The sequence below is a fragment of the Jaculus jaculus genome, chromosome 16 (genome assembly GCF_020740685.1).
Source record: "Jaculus jaculus isolate mJacJac1 chromosome 16, mJacJac1.mat.Y.cur, whole genome shotgun sequence".
Taxonomy (NCBI): Eukaryota; Metazoa; Chordata; class Mammalia; order Rodentia; family Dipodidae; genus Jaculus; species Jaculus jaculus.
The window spans coordinates 69,586,126-69,598,921 of record NC_059117.1 but is presented as its reverse complement, the minus strand read 5'-3'; the positions used below and the strand labels follow the sequence as shown (position 1 = coordinate 69,598,921).

General features: G+C 45.0%; 1 protein-coding gene across 4 annotated transcripts in view; it reads right to left on the bottom strand.

Moving 5' to 3' along the window:
- Positions 1-12,796, bottom strand: part of Fhit (fragile histidine triad diadenosine triphosphatase) — a 1,635,415-nt gene that overhangs the window by 318,101 nt on the left and 1,304,518 nt on the right. For all 4 annotated transcript variants that reach the window (XM_045135946.1, XM_045135948.1, XM_045135947.1 and 1 more), the window contains 2 exons: positions 8,353-8,498; positions 5,071-5,100 (listed from right to left, as the gene is read on the bottom strand). In XM_045135946.1, coding sequence (XP_044991881.1) covers positions 5,071-5,100; positions 8,353-8,498 — 176 coding nt within the window. The remainder of the gene's footprint in view (positions 1-5,070; positions 5,101-8,352; positions 8,499-12,796) is intronic.

The window sequence follows — 12,796 nt, the reverse complement described above, 5'->3', positions numbered from 1 at the left end:
GGAAAAAAAGTCATTATCTTTCCTGACCCATGGCTAGATTCATGGCCAAGATGATCACAGCCATGGAGAACCCATAGCAAGTTCATTTAATGCAAGTTTGTTTTTTTTTTTGAGGGGGATGCAGGACACTTCAGAAAAGTGGCCCTAAAGACGCAGGGAGAGTGCTGTGATAGCAGCTCGGAGAAGTGAGATGGAGGAGTCTGGCCTAATGGTCATAAACCGAAGGTTTCTTATCAAGGCCTGTTGTTTGCTTTTTTCCCAGCTTCCCAATCCTGAAAGAGGGACTTAGGGCTTGCTTCTAGGGAAGGAGGCTGACCCAGGCCCAGAGAGCCCCTCCTTCTTCTGGCTTCCTTCACTATAAACAGCTCTACATGCCACAGCACGACACGCTCACGTACATGTCATATGCCCATCAACAAATCCCAAAGCTAAGGGCCAGAGAGACGGTTCCGCAGTTAAAGGCATTTGCTTGCAAAGCCTGATAGCCTGGGTTCGATTCCCCATTACTCACAAAAAGCCAGATGCACAAAGTGGAGCATGTGTCTAGACTTTGATTGTAGCAGTGAGGGGCCTTGGCATGTCCATACTCTCTCTCTTCTCATAAATAAATAAACAAATAAATAAATTCACCATTGTTTTTAAAGGGCTACAGAGATGGCTTGGCACTTAAAGGTGTTTGTTTGCAAAGACTGCCAGGTTCAATTCCCCGGTACTCACATGCACACAGTGGTGCATGCATCTGGATTTTGCCCTGCTACACTCATTCTCAAACTCTCTCAAATAATTGGATTTTTTTTTTTCAAAATCCAAAGTTGTCAACAGGCTTATACTCTCACAGGACCAAAAAGGCCACAAACTTCAAGGAACCTAATTGAGCAAATAAATAAGTCAAAGACTTTGAAAGATGTCCTGAGCAAAAGAAAAAGAAAAAAAAAAAAAGTCCACCATGGAAATAGGCTGGGGAACACAATGCCCCAGAGGTGCCTTGGGTGTGCGTCAGGAAAGGCCAGGGTGGGGGTGGGGGCTCTGCAACCAGGACAAGAGAAACAGGTTATTTCTCCCACCTGCAGCACATCTACCTCCAGCAATGCCCACCTGGGGGTGGTGAGGTGCAATGTTCTACTTTTAAACACGAAAGAGACTCTGGTCATGAATCATGATGTAAGAGGTCACTCCATTGCTTCTGTTTCCCATCTTCCTGCAGCAACCCCCCCCCCCCGTGTTTCACAGAGCAGAATGCAGCCTCTGAAACGGGGCCCCTGACGGCCATGGTGCTCAAGGGTCCAGCGGTGCACCTTCATTAACAATAACAACACTTGCTTCAGGGGGAAAATAACATGACTGGGCTTATTGCTATTACCACCCAGCATGAGACAAATGTGCTTCAGAACCCAGGCATCAGGCAGAGCCATGAAAATCTCACATGAATGCAGAGATAAAAGGAAAGAGGCCCCGTGCTTCCCCCAGTGGGCTGTCAAACCCGGCTTCAAAAATGTCACCGTGCGAATTTCAAAATATGAAATGCTTCGCGCCTCCAACTGGAGTCATCAGAACGGGACATCTGGATAGAAAAGGTGATATCCTGTCCTCTGGAGAGGCAGCCTGCTGTGAGAGTGGCTTCATGCATCCTGGGGACGTGGGCGTCGTCACTAACACTTGCCAGAAGACAGTGAGACTCAGAGAGCAGACTTCTTCCTAATGAAGATTCCCAAGCCCCAGCCACCACATTCTAAAGGAGGAGGTTTAAAATAACAGCCAAGAGTCAACCTGACAGTGGCGGTATTGTTTAGTTAATACCAAAGTGAAGTTTCATGAAGGTGATAAGAAGATCACAGCTTGAGAAAGAAAAAAAAAAAATGAAAATAAAGGACAGTTTTATTATTTTTAAAATTTTTTGTTTATTTTTATTTATTTGAGTGTAACAGAGAGAAAGAGGCAGAGAGAGAGAGAGAATGGGCCTGCCGGGGCCTCCAGCCGCTGCAAATGAACTCCAAACACATGTGTCACCTTGTGCATCTGGCTAAGGTGGATCCTGGGGAACCGAGCCTCAAACTGGGGTCCTTAGGCTTCACAGGCAAGCACTGAACCACTAAGCCATCTCTCCAGCCTTAAAGGACAGTTTTTGAATCTTTGCTAACCACTGAGAGAGAGAGTGTGTGTGTGTGTGTGCGTGTATGTGCGTGTGAATGCATGTGTGTGCATGTGCATGCTGAGGAGTACATGTGTTATTTTTTTATTGCTTCCTGAGGCGGAGTCTCACCCTATCCTGGGCTGACTCAGTCTGTAGCTCCAGACTGGCCTCAAAGTCACAAGCTATCCTCCCAAGTGCTGGGATTTAAGGTGTGTGCCTCCACACTCAACTAGTGCTATTTTATTTTGGCCATTATATTACACACACACACACACACACACACAAATGTGAGATGATCCCACCACTTCTCATTGAGGGAATGTTGTGATTGAGTTGCAAACAACTGAAACATGCACAAGACAACATAATCTTTTGATTTCAAAGAAAAAATTAGGATTGTTTACAAAAATCAAGCTAAACAACAGCTACGGCAATGATACTCAGTAACTTATAGATAAGTGACACATGTTAGGAAGCGACCCATTGAGAGCAACGTTAAGTTTCACAGAAACGTCACAACTTTGGTAAGAAAAGTACGGCATCAAAAAGCTACTGCTATTGGGGTCATAGGTGCCGGAGCCGTGGTTCCCAGACCTGCAAAACTCAATGTTTGCTTGCCTATTTTTAAAAACGTGTTTCAAGCCAGGCATGGTGGCTATACTTTTAATTCCAGCACTCAGGAGAAGGCACAGGTAGAAGGATCAACATGAGTTCAAGGCCATTCTGAGCCTATATAGTTAATTCCAGGTCAGCCTGGGTTAGAGCAAGACCCAACCTCAAAAAAAAAAAAAAAATGTTCTTTAAATGGGCTGGAGAGATGGCTTAGCAGGTAAAGTGCTTGCCTGTAAAGCCAAAGGACCCAAGTTCAATTCTCAAAGAGCCACATATGGCAGATGCACAAGGTGACACATGAGTCTGGAATTTGTTTATAGTGGCTGAAGGTCCTGGTGTGCCCATTCTCTCCCTCTCTCTCTCTCTCATTCTCTGTCAACAAAATAAAATTTGAAAAATATTTTCACAAACATGTATTTCATGGGACTAGGGAGATGGCTCAACGGTTAAAAGCACTTGCTCACAGAGCCTCCCGGCTCAGACTTTGCCCAGCACCCACACAAAGGCAGATGCACAAAGTAGTACACGTGTCTGAAGTACATTTGCAGAGACAAGAGGCTTTGGTGTACCCATTTCTTTCTCTCTTCTCATAAATAAATAAATAATATCTTAAAAATGATTTCTGTCACTACATTTTAGTCCAGAGAAAACTCAAATACTATAAACTTCAGACTCAGTGGAGTGTCAGACAATTACGAGGTTGCTTAACTGTCACCACTACCAAAGTCCAGATTTCCATCCACCCCGTCAGCAGTGATTCCTCATTATTTCTTTCCCCTGGCCCAAGGGACCACTGACCTACTTCTGTTTCCATTTGAGACTGTCTGTAGAGTGAACCATTTTAACACACCCTTTAGAATTTCAAAATAAAGACTAGACATCATATAATCTATCTTTTCATATAAATTTCTGCTGTGGTTTATGGTCATACCACCCTGAACATTCCCAATGTCCTCTAATCCTGGAAGTTAAGCTCCTCCTCCACGTTGTCACTTTCAATGGCTAAAGAAATTGCACCAAACAGATACTGCATCATACAATTAACTAATCCAGTCTGCCTGGGATTGACATTTGAATTCTGAGTTTTAAAAAGTTTAGTAACTAAGATTGACTTAAAAAAAAAAAATGGGGGGCTGGAAAAATGACTCAGCAGTTAAGGCTCCTGCCTGCAAAGCCTAACGACCTAAGTTCAATCCCCTAGTACCACGATAAGCCAGATGCACAAAGTGGCACATGCATCTGGTATTCACTTGTAGTAGCTAGAGGCCCTGGTGTGCCCATTCGCTCTCTCTTTCTGACTGTGTGCAAATAAATAAAATAAAATAATTGGGATCTCACCTTTGGTTTAACCCATCTGCACACTGAGAAGCTCCGCATGGTGGCGGGCAGAGGAAGGGATGGGCACTGAAGGTCCCTGTTTTCCACTTCTATCCACACATTGTGTGTCTGGAGCCATCAGAGGCTCCTCCTCAGGCACAAGTCCCTCTGAGACAGGCACATTAAAGCCACAGGCAAACTATGACCCCAAGGCACCCATATTCACCTGGCATTGTTTGGTGCCAAGGTTCACTCAAAGCCAGTCCTGAACCTTTTCTACATTACTTACCAGAGCCCAACAGCATCTCTGAGGCTGACTTCTCTCTGATTTCCTGCACCAAAAAGGCAGCCTTTTCTGTCATGTAAGCATGGGACCTAACTACACAGCATTGAACCAGCCATGGTTTTAGTCTTGCCATTTTATTAGGAAATCAGAGGCAATCATAATAAATCCTCCTTTCCTCTCTAGCACACTTAAAAACCCATTTTTGAGCTTCACTGATCCCATTAGGTTTGAACTTTGGAATTAAGTATCTGGGGCAAGAGGAGGTGTGGGAGTAGAGAGAGAGAGAGAGAGAGAGAGAACAACAGAGTACAGACACCTGGGCCACCACTGGAAGTCCCTTTACTCATGAAAGAATAGGGAAAAAAATAGACGCAGTGCAAATCTGAAGAAAGGTCAGACACCTGGTGCTCCAGTAGCTTGTCCCAGATCGCAGGAGCCCCTTTCACTTCAGGTCCTGCCTTAGGACTCCTTGATTTAGTTTCCATTGTAACATTTGCACAGTCATAATTTTACAACAAAAGGTAAATGTCGTGTAAACTAATGGGAAACATATTGTTTGGCAGAGTTTATAATGTCAGGATTTACGGCTGTAACACGGAGGGTCTCTCTGACCTAGAAGATAACATAATGAAACAGCCATGTGCCGTAAATGACTCGTTGTGATTTTTTTATTAGTTCCCATAATTGCCCCGTATTAATTTGTATGCACATAATAAGCACTCACCTTCACAGTCTGCCCGGCTTCAGGACCATCCTAGATGCAGGGAAGAGGGAAAGAAAAAGAAAAGGAGAGGTGAGAACTGATAGATGATATTGCCTGCTTACTTAGAAATATTGTCAATTAATAATTTAAGTCTGATTTCATTGCTGGTTAATTTACTGTATTCTCCTGGGGAGCACTCATGTCAAGTGTGGGGGGCCAGAATGCTCTCCCTTCCTGCTGCTTAGGGAGGGGCTCGGCATAAGGCAACAAGAATTAGCCAGTGAGCCACATCTTAGCTACACTTCATGCTTTTGCTCTGGGCTGTGGTTTTAATTGCACTGAAATTGAGGCTGAAAATGTTTGGGAAGGTGAAATTCACACCTTTTGGTTATCTTTAAATCAGAAGAGGTTTAATTAAGGTCTAATGTCTTTGCATTTCTACTCTGGAAATCTGCTGTAACCATCAGGTACGAATATGGAGCGTTGCCATGGAAGAGTCCTTCTGAGCCCTCTTGACCTTGGGACAGGAAAGTGGAGACATTCATTGTAGGTGTGCCCCCCTTTTCTGCATTTTCCCTCCTTCCAGCTTCACAAGTCCGACAGCAGCTGAATTCAGGAGGGGGCTTGTCACAGTACTCGTGGCTCAACGGTGCTGTGGGTTTGACACGGCAGAGAGCTTTCTAGGCAGTAAAAAAAAAAAAAAAAAAAAAAATGGCAAAATGGGGCAGGAGAGATGACTCAGCAGTGAAGGCATCTCCCTGCAATGCCTAAGGAGCGAGGTTCAGTTACCCAGTACCAGTGTACAGCCAGATGCACAAGGGGGTTCATATGTCTAGAGTCTGTTTGCAGTGGCTAGTGTCCCTGGCATGCCCACTGTCTGTCTCTCCCTTTCTTTCCCTCAAACACATACATACATACATACATACATACATACATACATACATACATACATAAAATATTTGCCTTTAATCCCAGCACTTGGGAGGTAGAAGTAGGAGGATTGCCATGAGTTCAAGGCTACCCTGAGACTACATAGTGAATTCCAGGTCAGCCTGCCCTAGGGCGAGATTCTACCTTGAAAAACAAAAACTAAATATATTTTTTTAAAAAATAGCAAAATGGAATGAATACTCTGTGATGATATTGGCCAACTCTCTCTCTCTCATGGTGAGTCTGGGTATCAGGCTAAGAATCTCTTCGCAGTTGGAACAAGTACTAAGCAAATGTTCAATGTGTACCTCACACCTTGTCAAGCTAGCAGCCCTGTCCCATTCATGATGAGGACAACCTAAACAACTACAACCAAACCTTAAAAAATGTTGCAAAAAAGCCAAGTCATAACAAGACAAATGCTATTATTGCACAAAGAGTGAATAAATCTTGTTTGTGAAACTCTGCTTTCCTTATCTTTGTGGAGTATACATGTGTCACGCCTGCAAAACACATGTACATCCTCCTGTACACTGAGGCTTCACACTGAAGCTTCTTGTGAGAAAGACGCATGTGCTTACAGACAGCTCAGTTCTCATATTTATGGAATTAATGTTCCAGTGAACCATGGAAGATAACCTGCACTGCTATTTCCCGTCGTTACGATTTTTTCCCCTGATATTTCACTTAAGCCCTGGCAGATATTCTCACTGATTTTCTTCAATTGGTCTCCCTGGAAATACAGTTTGCAACATAGGCTTTGGTAAACCCACCCCAAGTTGGACTACCTGTTTGAAGGGGTCTCAAATGGTATGATCCGCAGTATTTCTGGGGCTGTCTACCTACTCTTGACACAAAGCAAAGGGCTTTGAAAAAGTTATAAACTCTGTCAGTCAAAGCATTTGATGGTCTGAAAACACGTGTGTCTTTACTGGTCTCTTTGGAGGTCAGTGGCAGGGAGCCACGGAGGGGAGGGAGGAAAAGAAATATTTGGTTAACTGAAGAGTTAAGGACACAGTCCCCACATAATGGAACAACTGGTTTCCTCCCAGAGGATAACTTCAGTCATTGCCCCTTCTGAACACAAAAGTCCTTATGCACACACAGTTGCCACCAGCCCTCTCATAGGGACCCAAGGTGTCATGGCATATTATTCAAGCCCTAACGGATGATAAACCCTCACTATGCTCTTCCCAAACTGAAAAGTACTGGCCCATGTCAGTGCTGGGACAACCCTCCTGACCCAAGGAGGTGAGGGCAGGAAAGGGTCTAGTTTGCCTTACATTCTGGGAAGAGTGCAGCAGAGGCCGCCCGTGACCTCGGTCGCGCAGTTGTCAAACTGTAGCAGGGCAGTGAGCTGGCTTCTAGCTCAGGGAGTTGGCTAGAAGACCTTTAAGTCCACCCCAGCAACACACCTCCAGCAAGACCCCACCTCCAAATTTGCCATCAGCTGGGCACCAAGCATTCAGAACACATGTGTTCATGGAGGACGGCAGACCCAAAGCACGACAGGCCAACTTCTGCCAGTGATGGGCACACTGATTTCTCCACTGGGGGGCGGGGCGTGCCCATCAGCCAGCGGAACTTGATAGTAAGTCGTAACGAGTCACAGCAGTTGTGTCGTGTGAGTGAGAAGGAAACCCTGTGCGTGTGAGGAGGAAGGCTGCCCTAGCTTTCATATCGCTGCTTCTCGGGAGCTAGAGCCAAGTGGCCTGTGTGTCCGCAAGGCGTACTCACCAGGGTCAGGCGTGGCCTGTGTGTCCGCAAGGCGTACTCACCAGGGACAGGCGTGGCCTGTGTGTCCTCAAGGCATACTCACTAGGGACAGGCGTGGCCTGTGTGTCCGCAAGGCGTACTCACCAGGGACAAGCGTGGCCTGTGTGTCCTCAAGGCATACTTACTAGGGACAGGCGTGGCCTGTGTGTCCTCAAGGCATACTCACCAGGGACAGGCGTGGCCTGTGTGTCCACAAGGCGTACTCACCAGGGACAGGTGTGGCCTGTGTGTCCGCAAGGCATACTCACTAGGGACAAGCGTGGCCTGTGTGTCCGCAAGGCATACTCACTAGGGACAGGCGTGGCCTGTGTGTCCGCAAGGCGTACTCACCAGGGACCAGACGCCGCTACACCCGCCCTAGTTTCAGACAAGATCCCCATGAAATCTCTTGCTTCCATGTTGCCTGACAGGGCATTCTGTCGTCTACCTTGGGGCCAGCAGGCAGTGGAGTGGCACCAGCTCAGCGACATCTGTTTTTGCTATTATGGAAATGCCAACAGCCTTAACCACCTTCCTGGTGAGGGCTCCGGGCCAGAACGCGCCATGCCTCTGTTTGGAGAGGGAGAAACGCCACTCGCGAGCGGCGTGTGCACTTACTTGTATGGAGAAGGTGAGGGAGGTCCCGTGAAAATGCTTCTCTACCACGGACCCAACTCTCTGGGTCACCTGAAACAAGTCGGCCACTTCGTCAGGACGCAGGTCACGGAAGCGCTCCACGGGCCGCAGGGGGCACACGAGCACATCTGCAGAGGAGGGTTAAGGTTCAACTGGCTGGCTTTGGGAAGCGCTCTTCCAGAGCTGTGTACGTGCGCAGTAGCGAATGCCCTTGACCCGGGACCCTCCGCGCTCAGAAGAGGAGGGAATGGACAAACACGTGATCTGCCCCTGAGAATGCAAAGAGAGCTTTCGAACCCGGTTAGCTGTGCTTTGGAGGACGCTGTGGTGTGCAAGAGAACGCAAGGCAGGGACGCCCACATCCATGCAAGCGCTTGCTGAGACTGCGACGCTACGACGCAAGTCCTATTCCAACCGTTATTGCCTGACCCTGCCCTGCCCCACAGCCAAAGGCCTTCTGCCGGACAAGCAATGGGGATGTCCACGAGCTTTCTCTACAAAGAGCATCGTGATTAAAACGTCAACTTTTCGAGGGCTAATAGAAATACGCAGGAAGAACATGCGAGCAGTCGAGGTTATTATTTTTTAAAGAAGTGCAGACACTCGGAATGAGTAGAGCGAGCTTCATTTACAGGTAACAGATGAGCATTTATGACAAGCGTTTCTTGGTCTGAACAAGCCAAGTTCAAGAAGATACTTCAAGTTAAACCTTTACAGAAAAACCTTGACTGCGTATCCCAAAGAAGCTGTCCTAATCCACCCTCTGAGACAGACAAGGCGCCTATTTACGTCATTAGACTGAGCAAACACCAAGGTGCAGAGAAAAAGGCTGAAATCTGATCACCTGTGGCAGCAAGTTAGTTGCCTGTTACATCATCCGCGTTCTGGTTCCCTCTTGTATTTGAACTAATTGCAGGTGCATGTATACACATATGTATAGATCGGTCACTGTGTGAATATATATACGTGTGTGTGTGTGTGTGTGTGTGTGTGTGTGTGTATATGTATGCAGGTGCTCTTTAAACTTATGAAGGGATTATATTGCAAAAAATCCATTATAAGCCAAAATACCTCTCATAAATTCGCACAATACTGCTAGCCTATTGGACACCATAGTTTACCATACCCTCCATTAAACCCAAGCCTGAGGATGGGTAAGATCATAGAACACAGTCTATTTTAAAATAAAGTGTTAAATATCGCATGGCGTTGATACAATGCTGTGATGTACGGGAAAAGCAGCGTGGTTAGGCTGCAACAATTTCCAGCCATTGCGTACCTGGGAACTGAAGGTGAATCCATCACTAGAAGGGCAGTCTGTGTGTATCTATACAAAGACTATGCTATTTGTTTAATTTCTAGATGCAGGCAGGAGGGAGAATAAAGACTCTTCAGGGATTTTTTTTTTTTCCTGTTTTTTTATTTCCCTCCTTTTTCCTTATTGTTTTAAGAAAGTGTACTTGTGCCTGGAGCTAAGCGGGAAAAAGTCCCTAATAAAACCACAAACCTGCAATTGCTCATCTCAGCAGAATATCAAGTGCTTTAACCCACCACCGACCACACTGTTGACAGAACTCAGCCCCCAGGGAAAGCCCAGTGAGCTTGGCAGGGCAGGCCTAATTTCCATATACGAGGTGGGCAAAAGAAAGGGGTTAATCGATTACTTTTGCCCATCATCAAGGAATTAGATCCACGGTGACCTAGGAAGAGGAACTTTTGTTTTGTCCCAGTCACTGTTCCAGAGAGAAGGGAGGCTCACCTCCGTAGTGCTTCCTGTACTTAAAAAGATAATTAGCCTACTCAGGAGGGGCTGTTTTATTACAAGGGTCAATGAACTACTTAGAAATGAAGAATTTCCTTGCACTTTCTTGAAGCAGATTGGCAGCCTCCACTCCCACAGACTTGCTTTTTCTCTGTCAAGAGAGACAGTTCCCTATCATCTTCACCTGCCATCTCTTTATTCACACCCTCCCTTAGGCCCTGACTTCAAACCACAGTGGAATGACAAGGTCCCAACAACACCCATAGAAAGCTATGGCTTCACAGAGCAACTAGTTGTGGGGAGGGAACGGAACTTGATTTGAATAATTCCTAACTGTGATAACAGGTAGAATGAACCTGATTACTTGGAAGATAATACAAATTTAGCAACATCAGTGGCCCATAAAAGATTTTTTGAAAATATTTTATTTATAAATTTATGTCTTATTTATTTGAGAGAGAGAGGCAGACAGAGAATGGGCACACCAGGGCCTCCAGCGACTGCGAATGAACTCCAGACACATGCGCCACCTTGTACATCTGGCTTTACATTGGTACTGGGGAACCGAACCTGGGTCCTTTGGCTTTGCCACCCAGTACCTTAAACTGCAAAGCCATCTCTCCAGCCCAAGTTTTTCTCAGTGTGTGTGTAGGGGGGAGGAGTACACGTAGAGGCCAGAGGTTGTCGTCAGGTGTCTTTTAATCACTTTCTGTTTCATTTTCTGAGGCAGGGTCTCTCACTTGAACCCAGAGCTTGCTGATTTGATTATTCAAACTAGTAAACTTACCCATGGATCCCCCGTCTCCACCTGCCAAGGGGTGGGATAGCCGGCAGGTTGGCATGCCCTCACTTTGGTGTGACAAGTGCCTTATCCACTGAGCCATCTCCCCAGCCCACACAGAAATTTTTCTTTTCATCAATGCTATAAAAAATATCAGTCATTGGATGGACAGATTGCTTGGTGGTTAAGGTGCTTGCCTGCAAAGTCAAAGGACACCCAGGTTTGATTCCCCAGAACCCATATAAATCAGATGTAAAGGGGGGTGCGTGCATCTGGAGTTTGTAGTGGCTGGAAACCCTGGCATGCTCTCCCTCTCTCTCTTTCTCTCATTTATCTGCTTATTTCTCTCTCAAACAAATAAATATAAAAATATGTTTTAAAAAATCAGTCTGTTTTGCTTCTCTGACAGTAACAACTAGCCTGACCCAAAGGCTAGTGAGTGAAAATAGATAGAGCATTAAATCAAGCTGACAGAATTGTTCTGCCCTTTGTACACCAAACCCCAGGTCACACTGCACATACTTCTGTTACTAATAGTAATGTGTGTCATAGAAAGTTGAACAGACTTAGCACCAAATCATTTAGGTGAAATCATTTTGACAGTTCACTTGTACAATATTGTCACAATGTATATTCATATGAACATATATTCCTATCACCAATCCTTTGTTAAGAATCCATGGAAGACAACAATAATCAACAACAGAATTCTCTCCTCAAATCAGTCCCAGAAATCCTGGCCAGCAGCAGCCTTAAGGCAATTACCACCAATCACAGTGGGCATTGAGCTCAAGACTCACGTGCCATGCCTGTGGCCTCGTATACTGCCTCTTGAACCAGAAAAATAGTTACAAAGGTCTGGAGGAGTTACCGAAATAAAAGGCTGTAAAAATGAGAGACTGTGCCCAGTTAAAACACATTTTAATTCTGATGCTGCATCTTAATTCAGAATCAATTTGTTAAGCTTGGAATTTGCTCACCAGGGATAACAATGAGTGTTTTCAAAAAACTTAAAGCATCTACAGAGAAAATATATTTAAACTGACTGTTATAATAGAGAAATAGAAATTTATTAATTGAGAAAATTAAACAGGACAGCAGAATATCATTTTCAGAACTGTTCAAACTGGCCTGCATTTGTTTTTCTCTATCCAGTCTATTATAGAAATCTAAACCTTAAAATTCCTAATATCATTGATATGGATGAGACTGATTTGCATGTATCATCTGGATATGGAGTAAGGAGGTATTAAATAATGTGACACAGAATTTTTCTTTGGCACTAATAAAAACATCTGCATTCTTTTCTACCATAGAACCTTATGTAGTTGAAGAGAAACAAAAATTTTTCTAGGTTGTAGAGCAAGCATCTACAGATCCTATACAATTTATCATTAGCTCTAAAAATACTAACTCACAAGAAAATTCAATCTTTGCATGCCCTTCTCTCCCTTTCTTCCTCCCTTTTGCTCCTGCCCTCCCTCTCCTTCCTCCTCTCCTCTCTTCTCTTCCCATCCTCTTCCCTTCCCTCTTCCATCTCATCTTCCTCTCTCTCTCTCTCTTTGTCTCTGTCTCACTCTTCTCTTGCCTCATGAATGCTAGGCAGGCAAGTTACCACAAACCTTCACTTCCAGCCTGTGCATAATTTTATTTTATGACACAGTCTTGCTAAGTTGCTCAGGCTGGCCTTGAACATGCAATCCTTGGCTTTCTGAGTAGCTGGCATTATAGGTGTGTCATCTGCAAAGGCTTCTTAGAGATATTTAAGGCAATCCTGTATGTTCTTTTACTTGAAAGAGGAATAGGCTTTTATAGAGAAGAAATCATTTATTCAATTGAAGTAACAGTTTCAGAACACTGAATCAAAGGAGGAAATCTCCTCT